Below are 27,409 nucleotides of genomic sequence, written 5' to 3' on the forward strand. Positions count from 1 at the left end.
GTGATAAGATTATGGCCATAAGGTAAAACAAAGACAAAATAAGATCAGACTTGTAAACAGCTAAATCTGTGCTGTGTATAATTAAATGCTAGCTTAATTCTCCCCGTGTTTGCGTGGGTCACCATCATGTGCTCAGCCTCCCGAGAGCTTTTAAAGTTTTGTGAATATACTTAACTCAAGAAATTACGACAATGCAATCAGTACCCACACCGTTGCAATAACTCAGAGCTCGGATGCCTGCTCCAGGTAACCTGCATTATAAAGTTTTAAGAGAACAAAAACATTTGCACTCAAACATAAAAAAGGTAATCAGTAAATGGGACGCACAATATAGTCTGGCCGAACGAAAATTTTCATTGGAAGATGCTTTATTTTGTTTAGAACATTTAATCAGTTGCTTTTTACAAACAGCTCATGAATTAAGTTATACTCTCAAGTGATCAGAAAGTAATAAAATAAATGTTTAAATATTCATATTGCTCATGTAATACAATTTAAATTGGTCAAGTTTACAATATTACTTTTCTTCTTTAAAAATAACACGGTCAAAGTGATCTCCAGGCTACAAACCATAAGAAGCCACTATGAATTCTTCCAGATTTTACCACCACCTAAAATAACCTGCTATCCTGGAACATGCTAAATAACAGCCCGATATCCTGGGAGATCCTGAGCACAAGCAGATAGAGCAAAGCACAAGAGCTCGGGGCCATTTATCCCTCAATAAATATTACTTTATTTTAGCTTTCCCTCAAAAAGAGAGGGCGGCATTTGACCATTTGCCATAACTTGCCATTTTGCATGATATCGTATAGTAGTCTGTTCGGACAACTGAAAAACAGCAGAAAGATAGCAACTCAAGCCTGCAGTGTGTAGAAAGAGAATCAAACTTTTAATGTTTCGATTTTTATTTCAGCTACACAAAGAAGCACAACTCTTAAAACAGTGTAATAAAAAATGCTTTTGTAAAAAATAAAAAAAAAGAGAACTTTTTTTTCTAAAAAAAACAGACCCATTTTTCAGAACAATTTCATTCTAAAGAATCAGACTTTAATAAAAGTAAAGAAGCAGGGGACAATCAAAAAAAGATTGTTTCTTTTTAACATTTAGTTAGATGTTTTCTTTTGCCAGGAACGGTCAAGACTGAGGGAGAAGTCTGAGTGCCCATTTCAACCATCTCTACTTTCTTCAAATTCCTTTTTGCTGTTGTCTTCTTGGCTTTAAATAGAAAGATAGTAGCACCTTACCAATGAGATAAATATATACACACAGACACACACCAAGACACAGCATAACATAGTTATTTTACTGTTGCTTTCTCATCTTGCCGAACAAAATAATTGTTAACATTGAGTTATAAAGGGGACGGAACATTAAAAGTAGAGGTACAAGGCACGGCCAAAGTAAAAGATTGACAAATTAAATTAAACAAAGTGAAAAGGAAGAAAGCATTTATAGATTATATAAAAATATACTGAAGATAAGGTTAGTTTTGTCATTCGCCAAACGTCAATAAATGCCAACCCAGCACGTCAGCATTTACCAAGGAGATTGGTCCAAACTTTGTGACAAAACTGTCAACACTCCTCTGAAGCTGACAGCAATTTCTGGAGTCCACACAAGCACAGTTAAACTACTTGAAATCCACAAGTTGCTGTCAGTAATTCTGTTTCTCCAGAGGGTGCACTATTGAGGTGTCCCACATCTCCCCCAGCCCAACAGATTCATTGAACTGACGAGAGCATATGCTTCTAATCTGGTTAGAAAAACCCTCGACAGTTGCGCTTTGTTGAATGAGGTGCAACTGAGATTTTAATGGCATACTAAGTTTATACTTACTGCTAAAAAGTTTCACTTGTCCTGAAAAAGTACTTTTTGTTTCCAGAATGTCAAGATTCCCCATCATAAGTAATTCTACCATTTTGTTTTTAACAATACTAAAAATTTCTTTTGAAGTTGATGATATTTTGGTTCTACTTCGATCCCAAACATTTACTTTGCAGTAAAATTAAAAAGTAGAGAATTTCAGTGGGTTTCTCTCTACGATAACACCTCCATGATGACTGGCTGCTTAGCCTGCATGACAAGGTCACCTTTGCTGGATGCCCGAGGGCCCCCAGGATTTGGGACCAAATTCAAATGATCAGAGAAAGGGCAAGTTACCATCTTCGTGGGTAACTTTCTTCAAGGTCTGTGGCAAGTGCCATTGGTTCACTGTTAATCTCGAAATCCATCCTATTGTTTGTGTTCTTTCAATTACTTTTGTGAGAATTGGTGCAGTTCAAAGACAAAAAAAAGAAGAAATTGTCTTCGGTGAGTGGAAGTTCTAATGGAGAGAATGAGACTTGCACTTTCTACAACCTTACCTAGGCTCCTGATGACAGTTTGTCATTCTGCAGGATATAAAGAATACAATGCATGGATTTAAGTTGTGGATGTTTGGTTTTACAGTTCTGCAGACTAAATCACTTGACTATATATTTCACATTTTCAAAATATACGTGTTAGCATTTTCTCCTACTTACAATACTCCTTCATGCCTCCCTTACCAGCCTCCCCAAACAGGCGCCGGAATGTGGCAACTAGGGGCTTTTCACAGTAACTTCATTTGAAGCCTACTTGTGACAATAAGCGATTTTCATTTCATGCTTAACTGTCTAATGCTCCACATCTGGCGTTAATACACAATTTGAGTGAGGACCCACAGTTTATTTTGTCAATAATGTTGATCTAATGGGCTACTGTAGACTTTCTAAACCTGTACGGTCCTCACTGCGTATCTTTCTAAATGCCACACAGTAACTGCAAGTACAACCTAACCTCTAATAAAAAACAATGTAAGGAATGTAAACCTCATTAAATTCAACATGAACCTTAAAAAAAATGTACAACTTGAATCAACAACGGGGTTGATTATATTTTTGTGAATGTGCACCGTTCAAAAACTGTTTCCTACTTTATGCTGTGTTCAGTTTTGTAATGTAATTAATACAGGACTTTCCACAGCTGGAAACTTTGCACAAACATTCACAAATTGCCACACTATAAGTAAAGACAAAAAACAAAATATCAACATCGGTAAGTTATGACCTCAATTTGAACATAGGAAAATTTACTGTAAAATAATAAATCAAATTGCATACATACACATGGATGGCAAGTTACAATCTACACAAATAAATATATTACACAGAGTTAGAGGGACATTATGGCACAGGATATGGTCATCCGGTCCCTCGAGTGTATGCCAGCTCTTTAGAGCCATCCAATCAGTCCCATTCACCCACTCTATCCCCACAGAGTTGTTATTTCCCACAAATGCCTATCCAATTTCCTTTTGAAATTTCTCCACCATTCACCACTCCTGGGCAGCGAATTCCAGGTCATTCCCACTTTCTGGGTGAAGAAAAGCTCTTCTTCACATCTCCCCTGTACCTCTTGCCCAAAATCTCAAAGTTTGTATTTCCTAGACCTTGTCCCAGCTTTCCTTTAGCTACCTTATTTAAATCTGTCATAATCAGATCTCCCTTCAGCCTCCTTTACTCTGAGGGCATCAATCTCAGCTTTTCCAATCTCTGAAGGGCCCTCACATCCTTCCTAAAGTGTGCTAACCACAAGTTGATCCAGTACTCGTGGTGGACTAACCAGGGCTTTAGAAAAGGTTCAGAACAACTTCTCCACTTTGTACTCAATACGTCTATTTGTACATATAACATTTAAAGATCACTGCTTTCACCAATGTAAACAATGTTACAAAGTACTTCCTGAGCAACAATATCAAAGATGGATATCAATATGGGCAATACTTTTACTCTGCAATTGCTAACAGAAAAGACATCATAACTAGGAGACCTGGACAGTTAAGTGTGTGCTTGATTTAGCTTTAAAAGAAGGCATGCTACATGACCCAGCCGATCTTGTGCACTACTGTTCCTTTTGTAAGGGCCCCTTCCTATTTATTTCCCCTTTCTTTTATTTTGCCGTTATAATTTTTGATCCATGGGTGATTAATGGACATGTATCTTAAAGTCAAGTAGCAGGGAGAATGAGGAATTCAGAAGTTACAGGAGAGAGCTAATTTGAACAGGAGTTTCAGACCTTTCAGCACCAGAGAGGTGAGGTGAAAGTCTGTTTGATTAATTGGTTGGTGGCCAATCAAAAAGGCTGCATTCTGCCTGGTAACTGGTGGCTGATATGGATTCTGTCCGAGTGGAATGATTTTAGAGATCCAAGGGGCCCAGTTTGAATATGAATATATATATATATATATATATATATATATATATATATAGGAAGAGAGAGGTTAAATTGGGGGATTAGGAATTAGTTGATAGTTAACCAGTTGTATTTGCTGCATATTTCATTACAGTTCTTGTTATTAATTAAAAAAAAGTAATTGTTTACATTTATAAACCTGATGGCTATAATTATTGGGCAACTAAGGGCCAAAGACTTTGGGTATTTTTCTAAGAATTATTGGGTAATTTATTTATGTTATGACTCGGGGTCAAATGGGGCTGGAATTGATCATGCACTAGCCCAGCGTGTCGCACTCGCCCAGCGTGTCATAACATTTTTATGTAATTGGCTCCTCTTTTTAAAAAAAAAGAATCTAACTGCACAAATGGGCTTTCATTACTTTAGGTAAATATTGCAATCAATATAAATGGTAGCAAAGACTGGTAGACTCCCTCAATTACCTCACTACTTTTTTAAAAAATAAAAGCAACTCGAGCTTTGAAAAGGGTTTCGAGTGTTTAACTATTGCACTCACAAATGTGTTGGTCTAACAGGTTGCTACATCTTCACTTCCAACTACTAATTTTCATGAGGACTATGATGCCAGTAATATCAGTTAATGGATAGGAGACGACATTCTTAGCCAGCAATTAAAGCTGACGGAAAATCTATGGACATCTACTCCCAACTAAACGAGTTTTATGGCAATGCAAAAATCAGAGGAAGGGAGAAAATCACTTTCTCCTCAGCTGGTATTTTTTCTCTATTTAAACTACAATATGAACAGCACCACGAGCTGTAACAACCAGGGTAAAAACAGAACCGTATGTTGCATTTGTAGGGACTATTACCTAGACTAATGGCAGTAGAAAAGTGAGCATTAGTGGTGTTGAGATGCCCAGCTGGCAGTTCAAAAGGATGACGCATGTCTGACTGGCTCAAGACCCAAATCTGGATCTAGTTGCTCTTACCTCTTGGTGATTTTCGTGTTCTTTTTCCACTTTTGAGTTCAGATTCTGAGGTGTTGCCCTCAAGATCATTCTGTTTTGCAGGACACCGTTTCTTTAAAAAAAAGTGAAAGGCATTGTGGGGATCAATTATTGTCAGCGATATTTTGATTGTTATCCTTGTGAAATAAAAGCACCAATTATACAAGACTCAAAGGAACAGAATGAATGATGGAAAAGTATTGCACAACAATTTTCTGGGAAAAGTAGTATCGGATCCAAGATTTTGAAAATGGTAACACAAGGTGGAATCTTGGGTAATGTCGCTTGACTAGGACAATGACCCTTCTTCTAGAGTGGGGCTTTGCACCACACTGATAACGATGAAAATCTCTTCCACTTGCGGCTAACAAAAATAGCTACCTATTTCTGTTCAGAAAGATTGAGTGCATATATTAGTAAAAGCTGCATAGCATAAAACTGTCGATGACACATCGATTTTCTAATTCAACACAAAAGGTCACAAAGATTCCTGCTGCAGGGGATTCACAATGGCATAATAAATGATAACAGGCGAAGTCATGGGCAGATTAAAAGAGGCATTACACCCGAGAACTACAGATACACCTGACCAAGAACGTTTTGGTAAAGCAATGACAGAGTTGAGTCAGTGAGGTGAAAACTTAAGTTCCAACTGTTCTGGCTTAGTCTGCAGGACGGAGCTTTGTAAGCGGAGGATAATAAAGATAGTCTACAGTAGGTACTTTTATCTGAAAATTCTTCCTCGTATCGATTAATTAAAGGAAATTTAGGTGTCCTCACAGACAGGCGTAAGGCACTGCTCAGAGACTTTCGGCCCAGAGACTAGTAGAGAATGAAATCAAGCAAGATCGGATGGAAATCTGTTGCATTGTCACAGTTTAAATTTTTAGAAATCACTGGTACATCAAGCGTCCCAGAACTGATCTCACTTGTGTCGCTGCAGTTCTACTCTGCTACTGGTACCAGCTCAGATTGGAGCTAAAAATACATAAAGAGTCAATTCTTTACAAAGTCAAAAGAAAACTCCAACATCATGAATAGACTGAACTTTTTACTGATGGTTCAAAATCAATTACTAATAATCTTTATTGGGAGTATTATGAATTGCTCTATCAGTTCATTGTTTGATTTTGAGTTTACTTAGCATTGCTTTCAAATTAAGTTACTGGTAAGCTTGCTATAAACTATATAGAAAGCTAAACTCTACTAATTTACAGATTCTTTTCACCCCAAAGTATAAATGGCAAAAGTTGAAATTCAGCACATCAATTTTTCAAATTAAGAGAAATTTTGGGGTCAGATGGATGCAACACCAGAATACGAAACTTAACGTATTCAGATCAGATTTTAAACTGTGGCACCATCTGCTGCCTTACGTGGATGTAAACAATCTCATGGTACTATTTTGAAAAGCAAGAGAGTTCTCCCCTCATGCCCTGGCCAATACTTATCTCTCAATCAACATTACAAACAGATTATCTGGTTATTGCAGATGTGTGCAAATTAGCTGTTGGAGTTCCAACATTACAACAGTGACTGCACTTCAAGTATATCACTGGCTGCAAAGCACTTTAGGATGGGCAGAGGTCATTAAAATGTCCTTTATAAATCCAAGTTTTTTTTTTAATCATTTAAGTTATTGGCAGGCTTAACTGGGTGATTTTTTACATTTCCAAGCACGTAAATGAAGATTTCATTTAGGTGGTCAAATGAATTTCATTCTAGTGATACATGAACTCTTAAGCAGATCGACAGAATCAGAAATAGCAATGACTTCAAATAGAAAGTAGCCAGCTTTATATACCTCAAGTCTAAATTGTTGAACTCATTATCCTGAAAATCAAGTGACTCAACCTGTGATCATGAAGTTCACTATGAGGTAGATTCATCTGTAATCTCACACATCGTACATCATTTAAAGTGTCTCCAGAAATGTAATTTAAAGTGTCATTAAACCTCATCTTTGTTCAGACCATCTTTCACAATATTCTTTATCTAAGGGATATTCCTGTTCTGCCAGTAGCAATGTACAGTGTGTGGAGTGCATCGGTAGAAATCTGTACACTGATGTACTGTGGAAGTATTCAACTGGACACACATGCCATCAATTCATTCCAAGTGCCCAGGAACTAAACGTTTCCGCAGTATGACATTACCAGACTTATTGTTGGTAAAAACTGATGTGATAGGGTCAGTTACATTACTTTAATTTTAAGCCTTATAACAACTGATTTGATAAACTTTCGAGGCTTCACAAATGAGTATCCTATTCAATGAACAGAAAGGACATCATAAAAGAAAAGAAAATAAACTTGGGACATCTCTAGGCTATTTAAATGCAATAAGGAATTTGTTGACAACAGCAATTTCTTTTTCATTCGTTCATGGGATGTGGGCATCACTGGCTAGGTCAATATTTATTACCCATCCCCAAGGAAACTGGAGTCGACCACATTGGTGTGGATCTGGAGTCACATGAAGGCCAAACCAGGCAAGGGTGATAGATTTCATTCCTTAAATAACATTAGTGAACCAGATGGGTTCAAATGTTTGAATCTGTAAGCTCACTAAATAGAAAATTGAAAAGAAATTTAAAAGCGCGGGAGAGGAGCCGGAGATTTAAAAGCGCGGGAGAGGAGCCGGAGATTTAAAAGCGCGGGAGAGGAGCCGGAGATTTAAAAGCGCGGGAGAGGAGCTACCTCCTCTAACCTAAGGGGTTGAGTGAATATCAGGTAAGCTCTTTCTTTCTTTCTTGTTTTATCCGCAAGTTATCAAAAGGGGATGGCAGGGAAGGCAGTGCAATGTCCCTCCTGTAGATTGTTTGAGGTGAGGGACATTGTCAGTGTCCCTGCTGATTTCACCTGTGGTAGGTGCACCCATCTCCAGCTCCTCAAAAACCACGTCAGGGAACTGGAGCTGGATGAACTTCGGATCATTCGGGAGGCAGAGGTGGTCATAGATAAAAGCTTCAGGGATGTAGTTACTCCGAAGAATAAAGATAGATGGGTGATGGTGAGAGGGCCTGGGAGGAAGCAGTCAGTACAGGGATCCTTGTGGTCATCCCCCTTAGTAACAAGTATACCGGTTGGATACTGGTGGGAGGGAAACTTAACAGGGGTAAGCCATGGGGTACAGGTCTCTGGCACAGAGTCTGCCTCTGTTGCTCAGAAGGGGGGGGGGGGGGGAGAAGAGGAGTAGGGCATTAGTCATTGGGGACTCCATAGTTAGGGGGACAGATAGGAGATTCTGTGGGAACAAGAGAGGCTCGCAATTGGCGAGTTGCCTCCCAGGTGCCAGGGTCAGTGATGTCTCAGATCATGTTTTCGGGATCCTTAAGGGGAAGGAGGAGCAGCCCCAAGTTGTGGTCCACATAGGCACCAACGACATAGGTAGGAAAAGGGATGGGGATGTAAGGCAGGTATTCAGGGAGCTAGGGTGGAATCTTGGAGCTAGAACAATCAGAGTTATTATCTCTGGGTTGTTATCCGTGCCACGTGTTAGCGAGACGAGGAATAGGGAGAGAGAACAGTTGAACACGTGGCTACAAGGATGGTGCAGGGATTCAGATACCTGGATAATTGGGGCTCATTCTGGGGTAGGTGTGACCTCTACAAACAGGTTGGTCTACACCTGAACCAGAGGGGTACCAATATCCTTGGGGGGGGGGGGGGGGGGGGGGGGGGGGGATTTGCGAATGCTCTTTGGGAGAGTTTAAACTAATTCAGCAGGGGGATGGGAACCTGAATTGTAGCTCCAGTGTACAGGAGGTTGAAAGTAGTGAGGTCATGAGTGTACCGGCAGGCAGGAAGGTGGTTTGAAGTGTGTCTACTTCAATGCCAGGAGCATCCGGAATAAGGTGGGTGAACTTGCAGCATGGGTTGGTACCTGGGACTTTGATTTGTGGCCATTTCGGAGACATGGATAGAGTCCTTGACAGGAATGGTTGTTGCAGGTTTCGGGGTTTAGATGTTTCAGTAAGCTCAGGGAAGGTGGTAAAAGAGGGGTAGGTATAGCATTGTTAGTCAAGGATAGTATTACGGTGGCAGAAAGGATGTTTGATGAGGACTCGTCTATTGAGGTAGTATTGGCTGAGGTTCGAAACAGGAAAGGAGGTCACCCTGTTTGGAGTTTTCTACAGGCCTCTGAAAAGTTCCAGAGATATAGAGGAAAGGATTGCAAAGATGATTCTGGATAGGAGTGAAAGTAACAAGGTAGTTGTTATGGGGACTTTAACTTTCCAAATATTGACTGGAAACGCTATAGTTTGAGTACTGTAGATGGGCCCATTTTTGTCCAATGTGTGCAGGAGGCTTTCCTGACACAGTATGTAGATAGGTCAACAAGAGGCGAGGCCACATTGGATTTGGTACTGGGTAATGAACCAGGACAGGTGTTAGATTTGGAGGTAGGTGAGCACTTTGGTGATAGTGACCACAATTCGGTTACGTTTACTTAGCGATGGAAAGGGTTAGGTATATACCGCAGGGCAAGAGTTATAGCTGGGGGAAAGACAATTATGATGCGATTTGGCAAGACTCAGGATGCATAGGATGGGGAAGGAAACTGCAGGGGATGGGCACAATTGAAATGTGGAGCTTGTTCAAGGAACAGCTACTTTGTGTCCTTGATAAGTATGTACATGTCAGGCAGGGAGTGGTCGAGCGAGGGAACCGTGGTTTACCAAAGTAGTTGAATCACTTATCAAGAGGAAGAAGGAGGCTTATGTAAAGATGAGATGTGAAGGTTCAGTTAGGGCGCTTGAGAGTTACAAGTTAGCCAGGAAGGACCTAAAAAGAGAGCTAAGAAGAGCCAGGAGGGGACATGAGAAGTCCTTGACAGGTAGGATCAAGAAAAACCCTAAAGGTATGTCTATAGGTATGTCAGGAATAAAAGAATGACTAGGGCAAGAGTAGGGCCAGTCAAGGACAGCAGTGGGAAGTTGTGTGTGGAATCCGATAGGAGAGCTGCGAAATGAATATTTTTTGTCCGTATTCACACAGGAAAAAGACAATGTTGTCGAGGAGAATACTGAGATACAGGCTACTAGACTAGACAAGTAGAGACTACCCCCGGTAACTATAGACCAGTGAGCCTTACTTCTGTTGTGGCAAAAGTCTTGGAAAGGATTATAAGAGATAGGATTTATAATCATCTAGAAAGGAAGAATTTGATTAGGGATAGTCAACTTGATTTTGTGACGGGTAGGTTGTGCCTCACAAACCTTATTGAGTTCTTTGAGGTGACCAAACAGGTGGACGAGGGTAAAGCAGTTGATGTGGTGTATATGGATTTCAGTAAAGCGTTTGATAAGGTTCCCCATGGTAGGCTATTGCAGAAAATACGGAGACATGGGATTGAGGGCGATTTAGCGGTTTGGATCAGAAATTAGCTAGCTGTAAGAAGACAGAGGGTGGTGGTTGATGGGAAATGTTCAGCCTGGAGTTCAGTTACTAGTGGTGTACCACAAGGATCTGTTTTGGGGCCACTGCTGTTTGTTATTTTTATAAATGACCTGGAAAGCATAGAAGGATGGGTGAAAAAATTTGCGGATGACACAAGTCGGTCGAGTTGTGGACAGTGCGGAAGGACGTTGCAGGTTACAGAGGGACATAGATAAGCTGCAGAGGTGGGCTGAGAAGTGGCAAATGGAGTTTAATGCAGAAAAGTGAGGGGCGATTCATTTTTGAAGGAGTAATAGGAATACAGAGTACTGGGTTAATGGTAAGACTCTTGGTAGTGTGGATGAGCAGAGATCTTGGTGTCCATGTCCATAGATCCCTGAAAGTTGCCACCCAGATTGATAGGGTTGTTAAGAAGGCGTACAGTGTGTGAGCTTTCATTGGTAGAGGGATTGAGTTTTGGAGCCATGAGGTCATGTTGCAGCTGTACAAAACTCTGGTGCGGCCGCATTTGGATTATTGCATGCAGTTCTGGTCGCCGCATTACAGGAAGGATGTGGAAGCAGTGGAAAGGGTGCAGAGGAGATTTACCAGGATGTTGCCTGGTATGGAGGGAAGATCTTATGAGGAAAGGCTGAGGGACTTGAGGCTGTTTTCGTTCGAGAGAAGGAGGTTAAGAGGTGACGTAATAGAGGCATACAAGATGATCAGAGGATTAGATAGGGTGGACAGTGAGAGCCTTTTTTCTCTGATGTATGTAGCTAGCACAAGGGGACACAGCTTTAAATTGAGGGGCGATAGATATAGGACAGATGTCAGAGGTAGGTTCTTTACTCAGAGTAGTAAGGGCGTGGAATGCCCTGCCTGCAACAGTAGTGGACTCGCCAACATTAAGGGCATTTAAATGGTCATTGGATAAACTTATGGATGATAAAGGAAAAGTGCAGATGGGCTTTAGATTAGTTTCACAGGTCGGCGTACCATCAAGGGCCGAAGGGCCTGTACTGCGCTGTAATGTTCTATTCTATATTTTAAAATGGTTTCACCTTGAGACACTAACTATTGCCGTCCTTACCTGGTCTGGCTGACATTTGACTCCAGACCCCAACAAGACTGTTAACTGCCCCCTCAAGGGAGATTAGGGATGGGCATTAAATGCTGGTACAACCTGCGATGCCCACAACCCATGAATAAATGAGAAAAAACGGAGCACTCGGAAGAAACCCACACAGACTCCGGGGAGAAAGTGCAAATTCCACACAGTCACCCGAGGCTGGAATTGACCCGGGTCCCTGGAGCTCCGAGGTAGCAGTGCTAACCATTGTACCATCATGCCACCATGCAACCCTTTTTATAAACCTGTTGTGCCACACAATTTAAGTAACCTGCTAATAAGGCTTCCGCTGGACTACTCTAAACTCAACCAACCAGCTAACAGGAAAAAGTATTTTCTTCTCCGTGTGCAGTACCATTCCGCATTGATCTGCATCCCCTATCAGCACCCACAACTACCACAACACACTTGGAGGGGTGAGGTGTGTGGGGAAGAGAGATGAGAACTGATTGACATGCAACCATACTGAACATAAATCTTTCATAAATTGTTCTTTTAAAACAAATTCTTCAATTTATTAAGCCAATTGATATTCCATACAATTGTAACGTTGGCAAATTCAAAACACAATGTCCAGTGTAAACCGATGCTTAATCCAATTCTGAACTGACAACTGATTAACCATCGTGAGCTTGCAAATACCCGATGGCTTAAGTAATCTATTTTCTAAATTTTAGTGAACAGAATAATTATTCAATATCACAGCTGTGCATTCCCAGAGTTTAGAGCTTTAAAAAAAGGAATCTTTCATTGACCGAAGTTAAGAGCTGGAATACTTCAAAGGAGTTTCCATTTTGTAGTTGCATACACGTAGGAATATGCATGTATATGGAATTGTGTATTTAAATTCTCCATGTATTAAAATCACTTCATAGTCCTGCCACTTCCCATCTACAGCAACCCACAACTCAAACTCTTTAGTCTTCACACTATTGTTATGTTTGCAGCTACTTCCTTTGGCCACCATCAGCTGCCATGTCTTTACCTGCCGAGACTGAATGCTTTGGAATTCAATCAGTTTCAGTTCCCTCTCCTCATTTAAAACGTTCCTTAAAACCCATCAAGTTAACAATATTTCTGATTGCCGCTCGCAATCCTTTTACCTGACTCAGCGTCCCTTCTTTAGGTTATGTTTTCTAAAGCACTTGATTTTTCCCCCTACATTGAAGGTGCAAGGTGTTGTTTAAAAATACATACCTAGTCTTTTATTTTCAGACAACACAGAGAGCCATAGAATAATTCTACCTCAAGAGGATCATTAAAATTTGATTTAATCACGGCTATTGAAAAGCTACCACACAGCGGATTAGTCACAGATGTGTGGAATAGACAGTTTAATAAAATGTAAATTCACACCACTTTCATCGTTTAATTTAAAGTCAGAATATTCAGCAATACAGTTCACATAATCAAACAGCGTTTAGCAACCATCCACACGACAGCAAGTACTGTTACTTAGATGATATAAACACCAAAGGAATCGTATCATGCAAATACACATTTGAAGAAATGATTAGATCAGACTGTCTGGTCTAATTTGTTGATTTCGGAAACCTTTACACAAAATCAAAATGTGCCCAAATGTGCACACATTTAAAGCAGCCAGGCAAGAAAATAATGTCGCTGACATCTGAACAATCGTACTATGGTAACGGGTACAAGTAATGATCCTATATACACATTTTTTTTAAAACACAGCCTTATATTGGTTTTAAAAGCTTTGGGCAGCAGCCTAGATAAGCAGACAATAAAAAAGGATAAAGTCAAGATTTAAGCTGCAATTAGTCAAATACTACAGCAGATCAATGTTTAGCTAATTGTTTTCCCATAGCCAAATGGCAAGCTCAGCCAAAGAATCAATACAAGGATCACTGTTGGTGCTATCTGGCTCAAGAAGTTGAGTATAGCTACTTCTACTCCATGTTTCAACAAATTTTTGAAATTCTTCTATTTCCATTTTAAACCTTGGAGACTGTCCAGGGCACACTACATAGAATTTCATCATTTCATAATAACTCTGAACAAGTTTTAAAATGTTTAGCAACAACTGGCTTAGACTCTAATCACAGCAATTATTTTAACATGCTGATTGCTACTTAATACTGCATTTCATTTTAAAGATGTTGCACACTTTCCAACTGCTTGTGGAAAAAAGGGTTTTCTGTAGCTGTTAATGAAATTTGGCATTTTGTTTTCCTTTTTTGAGGGCTTATGTCGCTGCTTTGTGCACTACCATCTTGGCCAATAGCTGCTAGATGTAATCAACAGGCCACAATGGCTCATCTCTGCAATGGCTGATTTTACATTGAAAATGTAACAGCAGGTTGCTAAGAGTTTTCCTTTGGATGCGCAGTAATGAATCAACAGCTAGGATTCACAGCTACCAAAGAGTAGTGCGCATCTTTTCCCTTCATCTCTGCCTCATCATTACCATCTAAACCCTGCTGCGCTGAACAGATTGGTTTGATAATTACACACAATAACTGCAGTGGGCACATAACCCTCAGCTGGCACAGGGCAGATCCCGAGCGGCAAGTTCCATATGTAAACTACACTGATTAAGTGTACGAGGTACATCCTCCCCTGCCTGTCTGCAGCTCTGATTAGAAGCATTCAGACACTGATATTACCATATGTCATCAAAATCATGAGGTAACAGGTCAACCAACAGTTATAAAATTTTCAAAGTGCTATTTAATCCATCACTTTGTTCTACTGTGGAACAATTACAGACACAGTACAGCCCTAGATTAAAAACTGTAATCTCAAATGTCAACCTTTAATCAAGATTTCACGCCACTTCTAAAATTCTAATTTTTCACTTAATAGTTTCCCTCCATTATCACTCCCTTTTCCTTTTCCCTGAAGGCAGTGGCACATGGCAAAGCTTCAGCAACACTCTAGTACCTCACACCCAAATGGTCATCCATCACATCTGAGCCTAGTGCTGGCAGATTAGTTGCAAGCACAGGGCTTCAGTCAAGCCCAGCCCCATCTCACCCCAATGCCGACATGCATTCTTTCGTGCAGGAAAGGAAAGCTTTCAGGAATTGGAATTTTGGATTCTTTCCCCCCTCATTAGCTCAGTGACACTAAGAAAGGCAATTATATGGTACCTTCAATCCCAAACATCACACAGCGCTTCACATACAATAAATTATTTCAAAGGGAAGCTTACGACGTGGAAAAATGCAGACATTTTAGAATTTTTAAGGACACATTCTTTAATGTTCATTTTTATGGTGTGGGGAAGAAACGTTGGACCAGTTCTGCCCCGTGTCAAAAATATTTTCATTATTTTGGGCAGCATGGTAGCACACATGGCTAGTACTGTGGCTTCACAGCACCAGGGTCACAGATTCGATTCCCCTCTGGGTCACTGTGCAGAGTCTGCACGTTCTCCCCGTGTCTGCGTGGGTTTCCTCCGAGTGCTCAGGTTTCCCCCCACAGTCCAAAGACGTGCAGGTTAGGTGGATTGGCCATGCTAAATTGCCCTTAGTGACCAAAATTGGCCTTAGTGTTGGGTGGGGTTACTGGGTTATGGGGATAGGGTGGAGGTGTTGACCTTGGGTAGGATGCTCTTTCCAAGAGCCGGTGCAGACTCGATGGGCTGAATGGCCTCCTTCTGCACTGTAAATTCTATGAAAAAGATAGGAGAGGTTATGGGGATAGGGTGAAAGTGAGGGCTTAGGTGGGTCGGTGCAGACTGATGGGCTGAATGGCCTCCTTCTACACTGTATGTTCTATGTACCACCCTACCGTACCTATCTCACCAACAGAATAAATTTAGTGCTTCGAGACACATGCCAATATGAAATTAAAATCGCTTATTGTCATAAGTAGGCTTCAAATGAAGTTACTGTGAAAAGCCCCTAGTCGCCATATTCCGGAGCCTGTTCGGGGAGGCTGGTACAAGAATTGAACTGTGCTGCTGGCCTGCCTCGGTCTGCTTTAAAAGCCAGCGATTTAGCCCTGTGCTAAACCAGCCCTCCAGCTTGGTTCAACTGACAGCATGCTGTTGCCCGAGTCAGAAGGTTGCAGGTTCAAGCTCCAGCATTGGCTTCTCAAATGATCTAGGCTAACAACCCAGTGCAACACTTTTTCCAAATTAAATTGTTACAGAGCACAAATAGATAAATGTAAGAGCTGTCTGCTCCGGTGCACTTTCAAATATCAGTTCTCCAGTTCGAAAAAGGTGCACTCTTACCAACATGCCTCCCTCAAGCACCACCAAAAATAGATTATCTGGTCATTTATGCACTGAATTACCTTGCAAACTGGCTGCTGTGTTTGTGTGTGTTTGTATAAACAACAGCAAGAAAAATTAATTGGTTAAAATGACAATGAACATTTTATTTTTTTATCATTTTGTAACATCGCCAGCCTGCGTATCAGCCCACCCCCATCTAGCATTTGTCAAACCAACTACTCCACTTCTCTCTGGTTGGCCATACTCCAACTCTGCTGTCCCTCCAGACCTGCTCATCCATTAACCTCCATCCTTAATGACCCACAGAACATCCTGGTACTCCACCCTGGTCAAATTTGTGATCCTTACTCTTGTGTATAAATGTCTTCTGGCCTACAGCTCCCTCAAGTTTTCTCTCCTTATAAGCCCCGACCGCCAACTCAAGAACTGCGTGTTTATTTGGCTAACATCTTTTTTACAGTCTGTGTTCCTTTTCCCCACCCATTGGCAACCCTAGAATTCCCTTTCTAAACCTCACCACCTCCTTAAAACCCAATTTCCATACAAATCCACTGCCCTCAAAACCCAATTTCCGTACCAAGCATTTGATCAAGCTATTCTAAGTCCTCCTTTTGCAGTGAGAGAGAACAAATTGCATCTTGATACCTACTTTAAATAATTAGAAATTTCACTGCCAAAGGCGTGGTGAACTTTATGCGTGACATTACATTTATGTAGAACTTGGCTTTCCCCGATTAGGCTGGTTAAAATGGTTGCTACAACTGGATGTTATCCACCACACAATTCCAAGAAAAAAATGTCACCGGTGCCAACTGGTCAATGCAAAATAGTCACACGAGGAACTACAACCTTTTAAAAACCTAAATTCAAGTTACTGACTAATGGGTGCATCAAAGGAGCACTTGTATGCTTGACACATATGCTGATGGAACTGGTCTGGGCAGTTATCCATCTGTAATAGCCAGCTGCCTCATTCATTCTGACACATGCTGCAGAATCTGCTGTAGCTAAATGACAACCTCTGAAGTGTCTGTTCTTAGTTGATCTTTATCAATTATTTAAATAGCTTCAATCTGAATGGGCCAATTGCCTTTGGCCAGCAAGCATTCTCTTCTATTTCTCACCCAATTTATTTGGGACTAATCATCTGAACATTTGCGCCATCCTCTCATATGGCTTTAGAATACAGCCAGTAAAAAATAAATCCCCACATCAATTCAAGTATCAACTGTATCAGCACTTCCAGCAAATCAAACTTGCTCCTCAGCATTAAACATCAGCAGTGTATTAGCCCAATTTTTTCTGTGATTGTATTTCACGCAAATGTCAAAGTTTTGGGAAAATTGGAGAAACAGGGACATGGTTTTTAGATATGTGCAACACTTGGGAAAATTCATCCTTCCTATTTCTTCCATTTCCTAGTCTTTAGATCAGATTTTAATTGAAAACTATAATACTACGACAGCAGGGCAGATAAGCTGAACTGAAGTGTGCAGAACCGGTCTTTCAAGTACAAGAGGACTTGCTTCCAAAATTTCTTGAAATGACTATTTGGCAAAAGGAAAGCACAAAGAGGCAGGAGGTACAGGTTCAAGGGAGAAGGGGGAAATATTTTAGAATATCAAAAGTCATATCTGTTGCTATGGTCTACCATGTACTAAATTCATTGGGGGTGAATTTGAGCCCACACTGGCCGTCAGTGAGAAACCCGGCCCGGGGGGCGGTCAAAATCCAGAGAGAATCGAAAAATGTGATCCTCTCAGTGATTGGATTTTGGAATTTTCGTTCTCCCGTGGAGTAATGCAAATCAGGCCACGGGATCCTAGGAACCTTATTTTAATGTTTGCATGTCATTAGCGAGCATTCACTCGGGATCTTCCCCACAGCTCCCCCCTCAGAATATTCACCGGCTGGTGGCGTAACATCACGCCAGTGCCAGTTACAACAGGTCTCCATAATAGTGAACCTGGCGGCCTCACCTCCAAGGGGGATATATGAATCTCCAGGGTATTCAATTCTTAGGGTGCACCAGAAAGGATGTGAGGGAGACAGATAAATTCAACTCGGGCTCAGTCTCTCCATTTAAGGGGGTCACTTGCAAGCCTCACTTCTCCTCATTTTAGGACCCTTGCTTCAAGGGGTCTGGAGGCTGGCATGAAGGCATTGTTTCTAGTGCCCTTCTTGCTGGGCTTGTGCTCAAATCGCCACTGAGGGAGTGCCCGTGCTTAGTGGGAGAAGCACCAGGGAAGACTGTGAGGTTACTATGTTGGGTTCCACAAGGGCAGGCTGTAAGGGCAGATTGGGAACTAGGAATGGGTTGCATCCTACCTCATGAGGAGTGTAGACCATCTCACTTGGGGAAGCATGACTGCAGTGTGAGTAAAACATGACACTGAGGCAGCACTGCAAGGACAAAGGGGTTAAACTGTATAGAATTGCAATTCCACTTGTCTGGGACGTTTGTTGGGCTGTGAACTGGGAGAATGAGGATGCCCTTTCGGTATTTGCTTGTCGTGCTAATTGCAGGCTTAATTCTAATCAGTTTACCTGTGTTTTTCAAACTTTTTTTCCAGCGACCCATTTTTACAGAATGGCTGACTCTCGCAACCCATGCCACATTCACAATAGATGCTCCATAGTTACTTTTAAAAGCATCACTCTTTGTTGACACTTCATAGAATTTACAGTACCGAAGGAGGTCATTCGGCCCATCGAGTCTGCACTGGCCCGTGGAAAGAGCACCCTACTTAAGCCCACGCCTGTACCCTATCCCCGTAATCCAGTGACCTCGCCTAACGTATTTGGACATTAAGGGGTAATTTAGCATGGCCACTCCACCTAACCTGCACACCTTTGGACTGTGGAACTAAACCAGAGCACCTGGAGGAAACCCACGCAGACATGGGGAGAAAGTGCAAACTCCACAAAGACAAGTCACCGGAGACCGGAATTGAACTGGGAATCTGAGCACTGTGAGACAGCAGTGCTAACTACTGTGCCACCGTGCCGCTCTTCTGTATCATTAAATGCAAAAGTTGTAATTGCACTGATGTTTCACCTTAAAGGACAGTTCTAACTTGACACCTTGCTAAAGGGCGTAACTCAGGATTATTTGATTGTATTATATCTTCACATCCTTTACTGGCGTTTGGAGAATTGCATGCAAGCGCTGGAAAGATTAACAGGCACAATATTGCACAGCTTTAACAACATCATGTTCATGTGCTCAAAACCTAACACGCCCTCGCATAGGAAATTAAACTTAAAATTTCTACTTCAGAAACAGGAGCCCTAACTGCTTAACTAAAAATACGGTCAGACAGAATGTCACTGGCCGCCTGTCAGTACCGTTTTCCAGGTAAATACGCAAGACTGAAAATATGCTTTTAAAAAAAAATGTTGGGCACAACTCAGCTGACCAACGTGCAGACACATTCCATTCCGTACACGTATAACATTTTGCCAGTTCCTGTATACACGTGTAGTTTAGTCACCAGCTAACGCCAACCTCGCCAATTGAAATCCCGATACAACGAGAAGCAAAAGTCCTTGCACTGCAGGAACCAATTCAGATGATGGAGTCCATGTAGCCACACGACAGAGACGGATGCTTGAGCACGAGTACCTGGGAAGAGGGGGTGGATAGCGGCTGGGGATGATGATAAAAGAGAAGGGTTCTTGAAGGACAAGAGTCCTGGTGTGGAGCCACAATTCGAAAGTGGAAGGAGTGGTCATAGGGGCTTGTAGGGGTGGAGGAAGTTGTATGTCCGGGTTAACGGAGAGAACTCAGAAGGGCAGCACGGTAGCATTGTGGATAGCACAATCGCTTCACAGCTCCAGGGTCCCAGGTTCGATTCCGGCTTGGGTCACTGTCTGTGCGGAGTCCGCACATCCTCCCCGTGTGTGCGTGGGTTTCCTCCGGGTGCTCCGGTTTCCTCCCACAGTCACAAAGATGGGCAGGTTAGGTGGATTGCCATGATAAATTGCCCTTAGTGTCCAAAATTGCCCTTAGTGTTGGGTGGGGTTACTGGGTTATGGGGATAGGGTGGAGGTGTTGACCTTGGGTAGGGTGCTCTTTCCAAGAGCCGGTGCAGACTCGATGGGCCGAATGGCCTCCTTCTGCACTGTAAATTCTATGATAATCTATGAAACTATAAGGGACGCACGGGATTCGTTAGTGACACACTGAACTCGAGAAGTAATACAGATCCAGATGCTGAACACAGTAACAGGAAATACCACTCAAAGAAAACTTTACAGGTCTCTGGCTGCAAACTGCCCCACCTACACTGTAGCCCAGAGATGTCTATGGCACTGGCTTCTACATCAGCCTCATGTGGCCATACACCGTACTGCAGTGAGAATTTACCTAGAGAGAAAACGGAAAAAATGGTCAGGCAATCTTTGGGATCGTTTTTGGTGACCTTTTGGCGACTAATTCTACACCTTCCCGCGACCCATCCACGGGTCGCAACCCCCACTTTGAAATCACTGACTTACGTAGTCTTCAACAAGAGGCAGTAATTTGCCTGATATGCTAGCTGCCTCACCCTCATTGACTAGTTAATTGTGCCAATGAAATCTGAACAGCTAAACAGCAGTGCCACTGGTTGGAGTCGCTCCTCAGTTTTTTAATTTTGTTATTTGGTTAAATCAAAATAGTTGAAGTTCCAAGCAGCGGCCCTGTGGAGTCTGTGGGCCACGTGTATGCAAGTTGTCATAGACTGCACTGCCTTTTTAGTTTTTTGAAAACCCTTTTGTTAGTTTTGTTTGCCCCCCGCTCCTGATCTATGGGCACACGGTGCAGAGGGGGAGGGGGTTTATGCTCCCGGGCTTGGCCAAGCTTGCCATAAACAGGTCCAGGCAGTGGGTGACCAAGGAGGTCGTCCGACCTGACTGCCTGCCCTCTAACACAGCTACGCTAGTGGCCGGGTGGCCTGGAGAGGTAGCACGTGGTGTCCATGTGCATCACTGAGGCCTTCCGTGTCCGCTGGGCATTGCAGGGCTGGGATATTTTATTGACCCTTTTAATCATATTTAGTTTGCTGTTTTAAACTTCATTTGGGTTTTGTTTTTGTTTAAGACAGTACCCCTTTAAGGAGCTGCACCTTTTAATTTGTCCCTCAGTTTATTTAATTTAGTTTATTTGGTTTCATCAAAATAATTTGACTCCCAAAGCACTGAACTCCAAGGCTCCTACAAGAGTTAGCCTCACACAGATCACACTGATGAGTACTCTAATGCAAGACTTCATGGTTACATCTATTATCACTCACCCCGTCCGTGGCCATGACAGGGGAGTGTCTATGATGTACCCCATGAGGATGCAGTCACTAGTGCCTTGCATCTACTCAATTGCCCTTTCACCTAGCCCAAGGTTTAGGGTGGTGGGGGGTGGCGGCGGCGCGAAGGTGTTTAGAGACTCTCGGGAGTCCAGGCTCGTAATCCTGGTGGAATTGAGAAGGACAGTTGTTGGGATGTGTCAGTGAGAGATAGTAGGGTGTGACACCCAGTGGAGAATAACTCACCAGGGGATCCCAGAGAGTGTAGCACTGAGGAACAGGGCTGTGCCAGGAATCCTCGCTTTGGTGTTCTTCCGTTTTCAGCGCACAATTCTGGAGAATCATTGAGCCTGTCGAGTTGGCTTTACTACAAATAGAGATCAAGCAGCAGCAGAGACAGATATGTGCCACTGCTTGCAGCCAGGGCCAGCACATACCCGGGGGGGGGGGGGGGGGGGGGGGGGGGCTGGGCCCATAGCAGTCCAGGAGCAGCACAAGAGGGTAGAGCCCTGTAAAAGATACTAATCAGCAAAGGGTCTTCTGACGCCAGACATCTTACCTACAGATGTCAGAGCCTCAGTGCCAGAGAAGCAGGGGAATGGTGGACCACCTTTGCCATGTCCTGCAAGAGCTGGCACCAAATGAATAGGTCTGCCTGTGGCCTATAAGATAACTGCCGCTTCAACAGCTCATTTCAGGACAGCACCGGTGATCAATGTGGCATCTTCCAGTCAGCTGCATACTGGTGCATTAGGAAAACAACAGATGCCTTTTGTGCAAGGGCCAACATGTATATCAACTTGGACCGGGACCAGGAGAGCCAGGGCCATAGGCTTCGCCTGTTTGGCCAGCATGCCCCTGGAGGTGGTCCTCCGGTCTCCATGGCATCATATGGCACCATTCATAAAGCACAAAGAATTCTGTGACAGTTATACCTTGGGGCTTGCTCAGATCCTTGGAAGTGTTTGTGGGAGAGCAGCAGCTGGAGGAATGGCTCCTCGGAGACAGGTGGTACCAGATAAGCTCTCCACTACTTGGTACTGCACAGGGAAGACCAGCTGGGCCAGGAGGAGATGCAGGAGTGCCACACCTCTTCAAGATGTGGAGATGCCGGCGTTGGACTGGGGTGAGCACAGTAAGAAGTCTTACAACACCAGGTTAAAGTCCAACAGGTTTGTTTCAAACACGAGCTTTCGGAGAACGGCTCCTTCTTCAGGTGAAGAAGGAGCCGTGCTCCGAAAGCTCGTGTTTGAAACAAACCTGTTGGACTTTAACCTGGTGTTGTAAGACTTCTTACTGTGCACACCTCTTCAAGACAAGGTCGAGGAGCGTGGCAAGGGGCTACCCTCAGAGTAAGGACCTCGTGCCATGGCCAGGGCCCTCATGGGATGTTGAGTTTGGGGACGTCCTCGTACCCTCTCGGTTTGGGGATGTCCAAGACTAGGCAGTGAGGAGCTCTCCCACCTGGGAAGTGTAATCTCACCATTGCTGTGGTGCCAGCGGTAGGTTCCCGTCATGATGCCTGATTTCATGGGCAGGACGCTAAAGCCATTCGCTGGATCCTGTGGGGAAAATGATGCCGACGAGATTCAGGAATGAGCAATGCTCCTCTCGTACTCAGCAATATGCCTGACTCCTGCCTGACAGAGAGCTGACCACATCCTGCCAATGAATGGGTTTATCATGGAATTTAGAGACACTGAATGCACTCTCATCTGCCACAGCTCCCTTCAAGGTCAGGGGTTCAGGTATATTTCTCCAAATCATCTACAGTGTGGGTCAGCCTCTCTACACTTTGCCAGTCCATGGCATCCACCTCACTGGATAAGTAGCACTAATTTTTTTTTTGAAATGTTTTTTTATTGAGTTTTCATATTTTATATCCAACAAATTACAAATTATTAGAAAAAAAAAACACGCAAAAATTATGTACATTTACAGGTAAGCATCTTCATAATAACAACTGTGGCCGCCCCCTTTAGCCGGCATACATATTTTACATTCCCCAATATGGCCGAGGCACATGTTTATAGGCATTTATTTAGAGTTTGGTTTTGGGCCTTAGCTAGCCATCAAACCCCCGATTCCCGTCCATTTTCCCCTGATTCTTGGTCACCCGACTATTCTTCCTCTTGTTCGTTGGCCACAAACAGGTCCCGGAACAATTGCATGAATGGCTCCCACGTTCTGTGGAAGCCGTCGTCTGACCCTCGGATGGCGAATTTGATTTTCTCCATTTGGAGAGATTCCAAGAGGTCGGACAGCCAGTCTGCAGCTCTGGGTGGTGCTGCTGACCGCTAGCCAAACAGGATTCTACGGCGGGCGATCAGGGAGGCAAAGGCAAGGGCGTCCGCCCTCCTCCCCAGGAATAGATCTGGCTGGTCTGAAACCCCGAAGACCGCCACTATCGGGCATGGCTCCACCCTCACCCCCACCACTTTGGACATAGCCTCGAAGAAGGCCGTCCAGTACTCCACAAGTCTGGGGCAAGACCAGAACATGTGGGCGTGGTTGGCCGGGCCTCTTTGGCACCGTTCACATCTGTCCTCCACCTCCAGGAAGAACCTACTCATACGGTTTCTTGTTAAGTGGGCTCTATGTACCACTTTTAGTTGCGTCAGGCTGAGCCTTGCGCACGTGGAGGTGGAGTTGACCCTATGCAGTGCTTCGCTCCAGAGTCCCCACCCTATCTCAATCCCCAGGTCATCCTCCCATTTCATTCTTGTTGTGTCCAGTACGGTGTCAGCCCTTTCTACCAGTCAGTCATACATGTCGCTACAGTTCCCTTTCTCTAGGATACTTGTGTCCAGTAGGTCTTCCAGTAGTGTCTGTCGTGGCGGTTGTGGGTACGTCCTCGTCTCCTTTCGTAAGAAGTTTTTGAGCTGCAGGTACCGTAGCTCGTTCCCCCCGGCTAGCCGAAATTTCTCTGTCAGTTCGTCCAGTGTTGCGATCCTGTCATCCGTGTATAGGTCCCTGACTGTCAGTGTCCCCCCGTCCTGCCTCCACCTTTTGAAGGTGGCGTCAGTCAGTGCTGGTGTGAACCTATGGTTGTTGCAGATGGGAGCCTTGTCCGACATTTTGGTCAAGCCAAATTGCTGCCGCAGTTGGTTCCAGGATTGGAAGGAGGCTGTCACCACTGGGCTGCTGGAGTGCTTTTTTGGGTGGGGATGGGAGTGCTGCCGTGGCAAGGGCCCGGAGGGAGGTCCCCATGCAGGAGGCCTCCTCCGCATGCACCCACTCGGCTTCTGGCTCCTGGATCCATCCCCTTACTCGCTCGGCTGTTGCCGCCCAGTGGTAGAATTGTAGATTCGGGAGGGCTAGCCCCCCCCTGGATTTGTTTTTTTGTAGGACCTTCTTTGGGATCCTAGCATTTTTACCCCAGACTAGCGGTTTGATTGCTAGTGCAAACAGCAGCGGGGACAGTGGGCATCCTTGTCTGGTGCCCCTGTGCAGTTGGAAGTATTGGGAGTTGGTATTGTTGGTCCGTACGCTTGCCATGGGAGTGTTGTATAGGAGCTTTACCCAAGCGGTGAACCCTGTTCCAAGCCCGAACCACTCCAGTACCTCTATGAGGTATTTCCATTCGACTCTGTCGAAGGCCTTTTCTGCATCCAGGGAGATGATCACCTCTTGTGTTCTCTCCCCGGAGGGGGTCATTATCACGTTCAGCAGGCACCTGATGTTCGAGGTAAGCTGTCTACCTTTGACGAAGCCCGTCTGGTCCTCTGTGACCACCTCAGGTACACAGTCTTCTAGCCTTTTGGCTAGGATTTTGGCCAGTAATTTGGCGTCTGCGTTCAGCAGAGATATGGGTCTGTATGACCCACATTCCGTTGGGTCTTTGTCTTTCTTTGGTATCAGCGAGATTGAGGCCTGTGCTAACGTGGGTGGTAGTGTGCCCCTAGCTAGCAAGTCTGTGAACATCTCCCGCAGGTGCGGGGCCAGCGCTGTCGCAAATTTTTTGTAGAAGTCCACCGGGAATCCGTCCGGTCCCGGCGCCTTCCCAGTCTGCATGGAGCTAATGCTGTCCATGATCTCTCCCAGTGCTAGTGGTGTTTCCAGATCCCGTTTTCTGCCCTCTCCCACGACTGGTATCTCCAGTCCATCAAGGAACCGGTTCATCCCAGCCTTCCCCGTTGGGGGCTCTGAGGTGTACAGCTCTTGGTAGAAGGCCTGGAAGGTTTTGTTAATCCTCTCTGATTCTGTTTCCAACGTGCCTCTGGTAGATAAGTAGCACTAATAAGGGGCCTGAATGCGGATGCCTGGAAGGGATGGGGGAAAGAGGGCAGTGTAGGAGATTGGAGAGACATCTTGCTGCCATTTTCACATTGCACAGGGATGAAGTGCCACGTTTGGGGGGGGGGGGGGGGGGGGGGCACGCAAGTGCATGGCGCCATTAAATGGCATGGTGTAGGATCTACTAGTGATCAAAGTTGTTTATTTACATGTGCTAGATTACAGTGGTGACCCATCTTAACTAGTGCTTAAGTTCACCCACGCCCACTAGATGCCTACAGTTTTTTATGCTTTCTCTCCCTCCCATTACGTATCCCCAGGATCCACAGTTGAGGTTGAGGCGGTCTACTGCCTTCCACGCCCCGAGATAACCTTGGCTCGCATCCCTTGGGGGGGGGGGGGGGGGGGGGGGGGGGGGGCCTGAACCTAAAGGGTCTGGGCCTACTTTCAGGCAGCATGGGTGTTGTAGTGCTACCTCCATGGTAAATGGCTGGAGGCGTGACGTTCACAGGGAGGTAGGGGGAGGGGTCAACTGGGCTGGACACCCCCAGGGTCCCCTGGGTGAAAGGACTCGGCCTGCGCTCCTGCCGATCTTTTACCTTAGACCTCGAGTGCCCAGGGGCCCCTGTGCTTCTCCATTGGATGGAGGGGTAGCTGAAGTGAGATCCAGAGAGACTGCCATCCTCTGGAACTAACATTTGTGGATTCCCAACAGTTGAAGCAGACATCCCCAGTCATGGAGTACAGCTCCTGCACCATATCCACTGCAGATATTACCCTTGGAGCGTTGGCCGTGCTGCACTGGAGTGACAGCATCATCTCCTCAGACAGAACGCGATGCTGTCATCCCTTCCTGATGCTTACGACTCTGCCTTTACAGTTCTATCAGCTCTAGGGTGACTGAAACCAGGAGCACGTCATTGGCCAGTGACTCAGCAGTGTCCTGGGCCCCGGCATCGCTCAGAGTGTCGGATCCCTGGGTCGTCCCTGTCTTCAACTGCTGTGTATCCTCAGCTGTGAGGTGCTCACCAGTGAGTGACCCAGAAGTCTGCCTATTAGTTAATCCCACCATGGTACGAGTATCTGCGCTGGTGGAGGATGAGGGTGGCAGATGTGGTGATGTCTGAGAGTTACCCCTCTGAGCTGCTCGTGTCAGTGGTATCCTGGGGGCGTGCGGATGGTCCAGGCTGCACGCCTGATTACACCGCAAGGGAAACAGTAGATGGCATTAGTACATCATGGAGGTTAAATAATGCATGATGTTTACTCACATGAGGTCTGAGGAATTACTGTTTCCCCTTCTGTTTCTCACTCCACCGACTTTGCCATCGACACCGCATGGACCCTCTCCTCCCCAGCCAGCTTATGGGCTCTTTCCTCATGTTGTGCGAGGGTGCGGAGTTCTCATGACTCCAGGTGGCCATGCCTTTTCACGCCTTTTGTGCACAACTTTGTTCTGCAGAGAGATGGATGGAGACACTGTAGATGGGAGACTCCTGCCGGTTCAAATGGTTGAGGAGTGGCATGTGTGGGACTGGAATGGGAGCAGCAGAATAGACACCATGGGGCAGAAAGAGGGCCTCGCCACGGGTGGGTAGCTCGCTGAGAGGCCGCCTTGGACATGGGAGGGGTAGATGAGCAGATGCAGTAAGACACGAGTTGGCAGACCACCCTGACCACGCAAAGATGGTCATTCGTTGTTTTCCTGCAATGCTGACCCATCCTCTTCTGCAGTGAGCTGACACGTACTAAAACAGTAATACCCTCCCAGGCTGCGACAGTCACCTTGCTCGAGACACGTCTTCTGGAACGCGGGTACAGGAGGTCCCGCCTCAGCTGGACTTCATTCAGCAGTCTGGTGAGGGCTCCCTCCAAGAATCTTGGAGCACATTTCCAGGCTGCCACCCGCTTGTTTGATCTGGAACAAGTGCTGGTGAGTA

The 27,409-nt window shown here is 44.5% G+C and overlaps 1 protein-coding gene across 4 annotated transcripts in view; it reads right to left on the reverse strand.

Moving 5' to 3' along the window:
* Positions 1 to 350: 350 nt before the first annotated feature.
* The window catches only part of vrk1 (VRK serine/threonine kinase 1), a 93,288-nt gene continuing 66,229 nt past the window's right edge, over positions 351 to 27,409 (reverse strand). For 3 of the 4 annotated variants that reach the window (XM_038774693.1, XM_038774686.1, XM_038774684.1), the window contains 2 exons: positions 5,211 to 5,301; positions 351 to 1,218 (listed from right to left, as the gene is read on the reverse strand). In XM_038774693.1, coding sequence (XP_038630621.1) covers positions 1,100 to 1,218; positions 5,211 to 5,301 — 210 coding nt within the window. In that variant the 3' untranslated portion in view covers positions 351 to 1,099. Of the gene's footprint in view, positions 1,219 to 2,366; positions 2,394 to 5,210; positions 5,302 to 27,409 lie in introns of all 4 variants that reach the window. The other variant, XM_038774699.1, reaches the window with a different exon arrangement.

Source organism: Scyliorhinus canicula, chromosome 2, assembly GCF_902713615.1.
Source record: "Scyliorhinus canicula chromosome 2, sScyCan1.1, whole genome shotgun sequence".
NCBI classification, from domain to species: Eukaryota; Metazoa; Chordata; class Chondrichthyes; order Carcharhiniformes; family Scyliorhinidae; genus Scyliorhinus; species Scyliorhinus canicula.